This window comes from Triticum aestivum, chromosome 2D (assembly GCF_018294505.1).
Source record: "Triticum aestivum cultivar Chinese Spring chromosome 2D, IWGSC CS RefSeq v2.1, whole genome shotgun sequence".
Classification (NCBI taxonomy): domain Eukaryota; kingdom Viridiplantae; phylum Streptophyta; class Magnoliopsida; order Poales; family Poaceae; genus Triticum; species Triticum aestivum.
In genome coordinates, this window is record NC_057799.1 from 646,256,967 (window position 1) to 646,267,508 (window position 10,542).

A 10,542-nucleotide genomic window follows, 5' to 3' on the forward strand; every position below is an offset into this window, starting at 1 on the left:
CCTCGGAAGGACGTGTTGGTTTGCTTGATGCGGCTCCTGTCTATTTCCATCTTGGGGAGTGTATCCTCGTAGATGAGGTTTAGTCCGCTGCCGCCGTCCATGAGAACCTCGGTGAGCCGAAAGCCATCCACAATTGGACTGAGAACCAAGGCGGCTGGTACTCGGACTACTCTGTGTTTTGGTTCGTCACTGCATTGAAAGTTATAGCCGTGTCGTTCCAAGGGTTTATTGCTGCGATTTGGCAGACTTCGGCGACTCGCGGAGTGCCCCTTTGCGCCTATTGTTTGAAGAGAATGTCTCGAAGACCGTCAGTACTTTGGGGTCGTCGTCTTCTGGGGGGTGTTGTTCTGGTGTATTCTTGGTGAGGATATCTTCGCCGCTCTTGGCCACCTGCCGGAGTATCCAACATGCTCTAAGGCTGTGGGTTGATATGTTATCCAGTGTTGCATGTATTTTGCATGGCCCATCGAGCCATCCTTCCAAAAGGGTTCCGCGCCCCGTGGTGGATTTTTATTTCTTTACTATTGGGCCGGGCGTGCCACGAGGGTGCACCCTTTTCCTCTGAACGAGGGGTTGAGTGTGGACCGATGGTTCCCAACGGGCTGCCTAGGTTTTCCAGGCGTTTTCCATTGCGCTGTACTTCTGTACGATAGTTGCCAGGTCAGCAAAGTGTAATATGTGATGGCGGTTGATGGCATTGAGGATTCCTTCATCCATGCAATTGTTTCGGAACGCTGAGATTGCTTCCTCGTCGCGGCAATCTTTAATCTTGTCTTTGACAAGAAGGAATCTGGCCCAGAAGTGGTGGACCGTTTTCTGCGACTGCTGTTGTATGCTCATGAGAGCGCTTATGTATGGGTGGGTGGGTGGTTTTAAATCCGAACCCTGACCCAATTTTGGATCCGGAATCTGAAGGTCGTCCGAATTTAACAGATCGGGCTCCGGGATATCCATTGATTTCCTGGGCTCGCCGTCCGATTCTATGTTCGGAGGGCGGGATACATCTCCTCACAGATGGGTGTCCGGTTCTTTGAGATCGGAGATCTGGACATAGTACATCCTTAGTATGGAGGGAGAGTTGTCGTCTCTCTCCTCGACTACCGCTATCTGGTGGGTGATCGGTGGAGATTTGATTTCTCTCTGATCGGGTTAAGCCCAATTCGATCGTAGTCTGTAGCGACCCCCAGGGCGGCGATGCGGTCGATGAGTTCGTTTAAAAACGAAAGCTTCGCTGGATCCATCTGCTTGGAGTGTCCGGAGTCGATACGAAGGGGATTTTCGATGACCCGGGAGGTCACCGTCGGCTCAACGGCCGAACGGGCGGTCATGGTAAAGCCGCCCAGCCGGAGGATTTGGCCTGGGGCCAGCGCTCCTCCGGAGGTGATATTGTCTTTGAGAACAAGGCGAGCCATTGATCCTGTCTTCGACGCCACAGTGGAATTCTCAATGAAAGCACCAATGTCGGTGTCAAAACCGGCGGATCTCGGGTAGGGGGTCCCAAACTGTGCGTTTAAGGATGATGGTAAAAGGAGACGGGGGACACAATGTTTACCCAGGTTCGGGCCCTCTCTATAAAGATAATACCCTACTTCCTAATTGATTGATCTTGATGAATATGAGTATTACAAGAGTTGATCTACCACGAGATCGTAGTGGCTAAACCCTAAAAGCCTAGCCTGTATGACTATGGTTATGCCCTCTCCTCCGGACTAAGTCCTCCGGTTTATATAGACACTGAGAGGATCAAGGGTTATACAAGGTCGGTTACAAAGAAAGGAATCTACATATTTGATCGCCAAGCTTGCCTTCCATCCGGACACGGGTAAAGTGTTCAGTCTTTGTATCTTCACAGCCCATCAGTCCGGTCCATGGCTAACAGGCCGGACGCCCGAGGACCCCTTAGTCCAGGTCTCCCTCACATACGCCATACGAGTGCGGCATAAAACTGCAAAGTTATAGCAAGACACAACCGCTTTAAGAAAAAGGACCAAGTTACTCTCGGGGCTGCATTCAGAAACAGCTGGCCGCTAGCCAGCCAGCTGGGTCACCGCCGCACCACTATTCGGATGGCCTTCTCTGACCACCCGTCTCGCGGGTGGCGAGAGTGAGGCGACCCGGCAAGATGCAACGGGAACTGACAGGCGGACCTAGCCTTGACAATTGTGCACCATGGTGACTCCGGCCGGACGACCCTCTCCAACCACATACACCAGCAGGGGCGACCTCGCGCACCCGCCTTGCACGAAGCAAAAACATTGGTTGGCCCGGCCTAACCCTCGCGCCAACTATCAAGAGGACCTAGACCCACGCGTGACTTGGCGCCCCGGGCGGTACGCAGGCCCTGCCTGTCACGACCGAACTAGCCCGGCATGGGGCGAGGACGGAGACACGCGGGTCCAGCCTTCCCATCGCCCGCGGGATAGCGCACGGGGACTCGCTCGCGGGCGCTCCCGAAAGCCCCCCATGACGATGGCCCGGGGCACACCTGCGGTCCACCTGTCAATTGTCAAGGACCGACGAGGCGGGTCGCTCGGGCGCGCGCCGTCTAGGCAGTTCAGACGGTGCGGACATCCCCCGAGAGGTCCCATATGGCAAGCCAGCTGGGAACGGACGACGCGGAGGCACTCTTCAGTACTGCTATTTTATTTTATTTAACAACACAATTTTATTTTATTTTACAATCACAATTTTATTGTTTAAGAGTATGTCACATTAACTATTAATAGCATGTCTTTTCCCTTAAAAAGAGCATGGAATTTTTAATATTAATAGCATGGCATTTTTACTGTTAAGAGCATGACATTTTTATTATTAATAGCATGACATTTCCACTATTAAGAGCATGGCATTTTAAATCTTAATAGCTTGTCATTTTTACTATTAGGAGCATGACATTTATCCCTTCAAAGAAAAGCATGGCATTTTTTATGTTAACAACATGACATTTTTACTCACAGGAGCATGATATTTTTAATATTAATAGCATAGAATTTTATATATTGAACGCAGGTCATGTTTTGCATGATTTGTTTTTATATGCCTCCAAGGAAAATTCTGAATTTTTGTTTTTCAGAATACGGTGATTACAACGAGGTGAAGTTATTCCAACAAGTTGCCACGTGATCATTTTTACCATTTTTTGTGGGAAAATTAAAATACCTTTTTTATATTTCTATTATTATATGCTTTCAGTTTTGTTTTTGTAACTTAACACACTATTTCGTGAAGCCATGAGGGGTGCCCCCCCCCCCCCCCCCCCCCCCCCCCGCCCATCCCGATCGAAGGGAACAATTCGTTCGCTGTGGTGAGGCCTCCTTGGAACATTCTCCAGATATTGGCATCCAAAAAAACGCTGCACCTTCAATACTGGAAATGGACCAGTGTTTATTGCATCATAAATACATTACAATCATCCCTAGATGACTGTGCTGCCACGAGTGTTGTTTCCGAATTGCCAAAAATAATTTGCTGATTTTTTTTATTTTTGGCCACTAGTGCAAATTCTGGGATTTCGACTCTACAAAATTCAGGTGTTTTCATTTTTATAATTGACAAGCCGAAATTTTACCTTCTTCACTATGTCCCATGCAACCCTCATATTTCTGGAAAATATTTACACTACCAGCGAATCCTGCAACTAGCCTCGTAGTTCAACTTGGGAGTTTCAATATCAACCGCCTCCCATGGAAAAAAATAGAGAGAAAAAAACAACCACCAAAAAAATCAGCATCAACCTTCATTGCATAATCTGATGACTAGCATCGATTGAGTTATAGCTATTTCTCAATCGACTGGGAAATACTCCTGGGAAACACTTTTCAGTCCCGCTATATAGGAGGTTCCTTATGAATCCATTGTTTATAGCACCGTTAGATAGGAAATATGTTGGTGCTCCCGGGAACACGCAAAAAAAATTGCAGGGTCGAAAAAATATTTCTAAGTGTGTATAATTCCAAACAAAAATTTAGCGCATACATCTCGATATTATATGTGTGCACGCCCAAAACGCCACTCTCACCGTTAGATTCCTTATAAATCCATTTTTTATAATGGTTATATGGTAATTCCATAAATTTTCCCATTCATTAAAATGAAAGGTGTTAGAATAGATTCCTTATAATCCCTGAAAGATTTGCTTTTCGAAAAGGAAGAACCATAGATTCCTTGTGATCCCTAGCATATTTATTTTTGGAAAAGGAAGACCATGCTTCCAAAATCTGTGCCTACGAGAAGAACAGAACCTTTTTTTGGGATTTACTATTTTATGAGACCCAGTGAAGTCAAAAACAACAAACATAAGGGCATCTTGAACGCTAACCCTGAAAATCGACACATTATTTGTCCACGGACTGGTGCAGAGGCATCGCAGACACGGATATGGGGGCTGGGAACCAACCCTTTCCCCTAAACGTTCGGCCCTATTTTTGAAGTCAGCAATGCTTAAAATAATAGCATATCAAATCTTCGATGAGGGAAAATATCCAAATGTGATAGTAGTTCAAATTTAAATATGACAATCCAACTAGTTTTGAAATAAAATAGTTCAAATGTGAACTCAACTCACACATATGTTCTAGTTGTCCTCTTTAACCGTCCACAGATGCTCAATCAGATCGTTCTTGAGCTGCTCATAAATTGCTCAACCCCGAATTTATTGGCACATTTGGACAAACTCATCAAACGCGGCCGGATTCTGATTTGGAAGTAGGATAAGATCACCCATGTGGTCAAATTTCAGACCGCTGGCATCACCTTCACCCTCATCCTCCATGATCATGTTATACATGATCACACAACATGTCATCACCTTCCACAAGGTCTCCGGATCCCATTGTTTAGCAGTTCCATGAACAACTGCAAAACAGGCTTGGAGCACTCCAAATGTTCTCTCCACATCCTTTCTAGCTCCTTCTTATCATTGGGCAAAGTGAGATTTTTATGACCAGCTAGCTCAGTGATGGTATTCCCGAAGACCACACACACAGGATAGGTACCGTGAATAGATAGTAGCCCAAATTGTAGTCATGCCCATTGACAGTATAGTTGCATGGAGGAGGTCGTCCTTTAGTCAACCTAGGAAACAATGAAGACTATTGCAGCACACTGATGTCATTGTGAAACTCGTGTATGCCAAAGAAACTTTAAAAAATCCAGAGGTCTTGCGATGCAACTGTTTCAAGAATGTTGGTGGGCTTCTTAACATGGCCCAGATATTGCCCGTGTAGAGCTTTTGGATAGTTCTTTCATCTCCAATTTATGCAATCAAGAGATATGAACATACCTAGACATCCTCTTGCTTCCGAGAGTGTCATGAGCCTTTCAGTGTCTCTGCGACAGTTGATTCTCTCAAGTACTAAGGTACAAACACCTCTACCAATGCAGTAGCAAATTTAATCACGGCATCTCCACATGTGCTCTTAGACATCGAAGGTACTTGTCCCACGAATCTGCAGCCGTGCAATATGCAAGCATCTGTAATGCAACCGTGCACAGAATCCAATTCTTCGTATGGCATCCTTCTTCAAGATGAAGTAGTCATCGTAGGCCCGGGCACCATTGTAGAAGCGACCAAACACATTTTTCCGCATCCGACTCAGCACCTCGAGGACTCTTGATCATCCCCTTGAAATTGAGAACATGCTCTTCCTCATGCTCCGCGTCTGTAAGGACCGTCTACATGATCGCCGTTTCATCCACATAATCCTCGTCATCGGATGAGCCATGAGATGACTCAACGTAGTGCTCATAGATATACATCATGTTAGAATCCATTGCTTCAAAGAAGGGAGTAAAGTTGTCCAAAATTTAGCATGGGCATTTCACCAAACACTTGCCGGGCGTGGTGATCCCACGGACAACATAGGGGCGGACGGTACCTGCATGTCGGACAAACGAGGGCTGTGGAACAGCGGTGTTGGCAAAGCAGCATGGCGGCCAGGTGGAGCGGCAGAGGTCACAAAGGTCCGGCAAGGGCTTGGCGGGCGGCCAGGATGTTATAAAGGTAGCGTCGGCCAGGGAGGAAGCACTTGTAGAGAAAGCGGGAAGAGACGGAGACGCGAGGTCTGTGTGTGATTTTGGATGGGTCAGAGTCCTACGTGCTGGAAGTTTGTTTCTGGTTAGCGGAAAAATGGGCGCGTGGAATGGTCCACGGACCGGTACGAGACAACTATGGATGGAAAACTGCATCTGGATGCCTCCGTTCGGTCTGTTTTGGAGATGCGCTAAGACGGCAAATAAAGGTTGACATATGACAAGAGGCGACCAAGAAACACCTAATACGGAATCGCCATGTTCCATGGAGAGCTCATTATGAAGTTAGAAAAGAGAGTATAAAGCATGTATTTCAAACTTTCTTTAAAACATTATTATTTGGATTATTAACATCTAAATACTACTACTGCTGCTACTGCCGAAGATTCTTCTTCCTATTGTTTCATTATATGGCCAATCTGATTCATGTGGATTATATTGCAGGGTACTTTTCCCGTGCAGTACATGTCTTCATTCACACTTCCGTGGTGAACTTATGATCTGGCTCACTCTGGTTCCTATCGCTCGACATCAAGCTAACCCCACTCCACATGCTTCAAAAGGAAAGAAGAACTCTAGCAAACTGCTCTCTCAGTGGTATGTCTCTCGCCTTGACGGACCTGCTATGTACCCTCCTCCATGCTCGCCTCTCTATCATTGGCCACATCAAGCCATGTGGGGACTAGGCCCGTACAGCGGCAGGTGCTTGCATGGGTGCTTGAGAAAAAAACCTGATTTTTTTCCTGGGATTGGTTTGAACAGGTGCTTAGGAAAGGAGACAAAAGCAAAGGTTTGCTTCCAGTGCCAGCGGTGCTTGGGCAAAATAACTGCTCACTTGAGTCACGCTGAAGGCAAAGAAGCAACGGAAGCACCTCTGCCTAGCACCGCGTTGCGAGACCGCATTTATTTGCGACGGTATGCTGATCCTTTTTCTTAAGCACCCGTGTGTTAGCACCTACCATTGTACAAGGCCTAAGGGCATGTTCGGTAGTGCTCCACGGTCACGAAGTCCCTGACTCCATCGCCAGCAGCCAGCACCTAGCTTCTCCCCAGAAATCCTGGAGCGAGCGAACAGTACAGTTCGATAGCTTCTTCTCCCGAGCGATCCTGCCAGGATGAAAAACGCATGCACAACGATTTGGTCCATTCGTGCAGGCCTAATTTGTCTGTGACTTGGGACAACCATGGGGCAAATCCCAAAATTCGTGCAGGCCTAATTGCGGCACGAAACAACGCTAAATTGGTTAGTTGTCGCTGCATTTTCCCCCGATCAGCTGAGATTCCATTTTAACGGGCCGAAATAGAGGCCCAGCCAGATCTGAGCGCATATTAATCCAGAAAACCTAGCGTCATTCAGTCATTCTGTCAGATCTCGTTCCTTTGTCTCCCTCTCCTCCGAAAAGTTGTGGCGGCTGGGCGGCTCTTCATAGCTGTGCTCGGCGGCCCGGAGGCAGCGACGAGCAAGGTGGCGACCAACGCTCCAGGCAACAGGTTGCAACCAAGGCTCCTCGAGACGGCTTGAAGCCTACATAAATGATCCCACATCCGTTGTCTATTTTCAACTCTCGGTTCGCCGTAAACAAAGGTTCCCCTCCATGATATTCCGGAGCCCCCATTTACAATTCTAACATCAATGGTCCGTTTGCAAGATTCTAGTATTGTTACTATCAAAGACTCATCCCAAAATAGTGCCAATCAACTACTTCTGCCACCACTACTCATACCATGGAAACCCTTCGGACCAAGTTCCATCTCTTTTTTTTTTCAACTTTCATAGACTCTTGTCTAGTCTCACAAAGGAAGACTGGCTTGAGGTTATTGGCTTTTGAGAGCGCCAACACCTCACGAACTGTCTGGCGGTCCCCTCCCCCTCCTGGGCAGTTCCACGATAAGATATTCATTGAGACGGGCGGTCCTCCTCGAAGAAGGGCACCAAATGTTGTGGGTTCTCGCTATCCTTGGAAACTCTTGCCCTCTTGCTACTAGAGCTACTTGTAGGAGAGTTATTCTCCTTCAAATCCTTGCCAGAACCATCAGTGATAGCCAGCAAGGGTTGCGGGGTACCAGAGGCTGCCTCGAGCGCCCCTTCTGCCTTGTCCGTGTCCAGTCTCTTTCTGGGGACCTTATCCTGCACTATGTTGCACCCTAGGATCTTCACGGGGCACATGGACATGTCCATCATATCAGGATCAACCACTTTCTTCCCCAGCCCTGCCGATGCATTCGTTGCCAGAGATTTAACATGCACATTCCTGGAACGATCGGCCTTATGTTCCTCTGCTGACTGAGAGTCCCCTCTAGGTTGGGTGCGTCCGCGTACAGCCACACGCCAAACTTCATATCCTTCTCCTCGTGTATACCCATTCCGCACTCCTTGAATTCATGGCCTACAAGGCCACACATTCTGCAAAATCTTGCCAACTTTTCATATCGAACAAGGTAAACATGGCATTCTCTACCACGGACAATACTCACAGATTTCGTCAGGGGCATTCTGATGTCATGCTTAACCCTGACTCCTACATAGTCCCCCCTGATATTACCATCCAAGCGCATCTCCATGACCTCTACTGCACCCTTCAAAATGTTCTTCTTGCAGTAAACATCTGGAAGCTTATGGATTTGCAGCCAAATAGGCATATGAACAATGCTAACCTCCTCTGTTTTAGTAAAACCATCATATGGGCATAGTAACACTGCCCAGTTGCGAAACAACCACGGTCCCTGTAGCGTAATTCGCTCCCAATCCCCCAAGCACGACGCCTGCACGACGAAGCGATTGGGGCCGACCGGACGGAATCTTGCCCGCTGCATCGGATTCCACGCAGCTCTCATGTCCTTGTAAAATGTCGATTGACTAAAGGTTTTCTTAGTATGAACCCTAGCTAGGGCAAGCCATCGAGTACTTTCCTGGAGTTATGGGTCTTCCTCGTCAATCACAATGTCCTCGAATTCCTCTTCATTGAGATCAAGCTGATTAAAAAAGCCCTCGAGATCGGACTTGGCGGCAGACGCGGACCCGCCGCCTCCGCTCGTGGCAGAGTGGGCGTCCGAGGGGGACGCCAACCAGACTGATTAGCGGATCACCTGGGGCCTGCCGTCGACGGGGAGAACTCATGGGTAACCTAGATCGCCCGAGAGGAGGAAAACCCTAGCTGGTTTTCTATGGCAACTCCATACAGCAGGCTCATGGCTATATTATTAACCATGCTCTTAGTGTGTGCTTGTACGGGTTCAATACTATGTACTATTTCGTGATATGAAAACAAGCATATACTTTATCAAAAAGAAAGCATGCATACTTGCACAACGAAAGTTAATGCCTGTGATGTAGAAACAAATGCGTATAAATTCAAAACTGGAAATCGATCGTTTTTATTGCATCGTCAAGACAATACAATCAGCAGGCCCTCCCTCGCGCGAGCGGTACATATGTCACTCGATGGATCAGTTGAAAGAGTCGAGCCGTTGCGTGTTGGTCCAGTACTGCACGAAGATGAGGGCGGTGTGCGTGCTGGCCGTGCCGTCGACGTTCGTCGCATCAATGTCAAGCAGGTAGTTGAGCGCCGGCGCCACAATCTGGAACTGCCCGCCGTTCACTCTGGTGAACGTCAGGCGGTCGCCCGTCTGATCATTGTGCTGCTGCACGGCCCATCGACCGAGCTCCTGGATGCGCGGGACGGAGAGGTCAGGGATCGGCTTGAACGGCGTGTGATCCTGATCAAACGCCGCCGTGCAATCAACAGCGGCGGCAACGACGGCGAGCGCGAGGAGGAGCTGGCTGCAGGTCGCCATGGCCGGTCTCTGCTGGCTGGTCCTGGTCATCGAATTGGTGACGGCGGTGGTGGTAGTGGTTGGAGTAGATCGAGGTGAACGAGTAGACTGTTGGTTTATATAGACTTCAATCACATCAATATCAATCACTCGCTAGGGCTTGGCACCATTCATGTCTGTATGTATGGCAAATATTATGATAGCATAGGTATATGGCATGCACTAATTAATCGGTTAGGAAGGACAACACACACGGGAAGATTATTTGTTTCCATGCATGAGTAGTTTCCTACCTGCCAAAATTAAGGATTATTGCCAGATCATCATATAAATATTCAGTAGTATGGCATATTAATTAAGATTGCACACATATATAGCATGCACTAATCAATACTGAGGCGTGCAGGAATACTCACCTGATTATTTCTTTCCAGGATTTGTTGCCAAATTGCCAAAAGAATAATTAGTTTCCATTTTTAATTTTTGCGGTGTGGATTAGTTTCCAGTTAACCGCTAGATCCTTTGAATTTCGAGAGTTCCGTCTAAAAAAATCATATGTTTTCCTTTATAAAGAAAATAATAATCATCCCTACATAATTTTTTTGAGGTAGACAGATATTTTTGATTGGACCCCAATAACCGGGGAAAGTCAATTTTGTAGCCTCCTTGTAACACTACTAGGAAAAGGCTAATTAGCGACGCACATGTTTTGGCCATTAATTGCGCACTATATGTGCG

General features: G+C 47.4%; 1 protein-coding gene across 1 annotated transcript; it reads right to left on the bottom strand.

The window, feature by feature from the left end:
* Positions 1-9,477: 9,477 nt before the first annotated feature.
* Positions 9,478-9,825, bottom strand: LOC123050766 (cysteine proteinase inhibitor 8-like). The gene has a single exon (XM_044473505.1). It carries the CDS (start codon positions 9,823-9,825, stop codon positions 9,478-9,480), a length of 348 nt encoding a protein of 115 aa, XP_044329440.1.
* Positions 9,826-10,542: the final 717 nt, after the last annotated feature.

What these genes read in the sequence shown, in the direction of transcription:
- LOC123050766 (XM_044473505.1), bottom strand. Translation starts at nt 9,825, where the DNA reads ATGGCGACCTGCAGCCAGCTCCTCCTCGCGCTCGCCGTCGTTGCCGCC.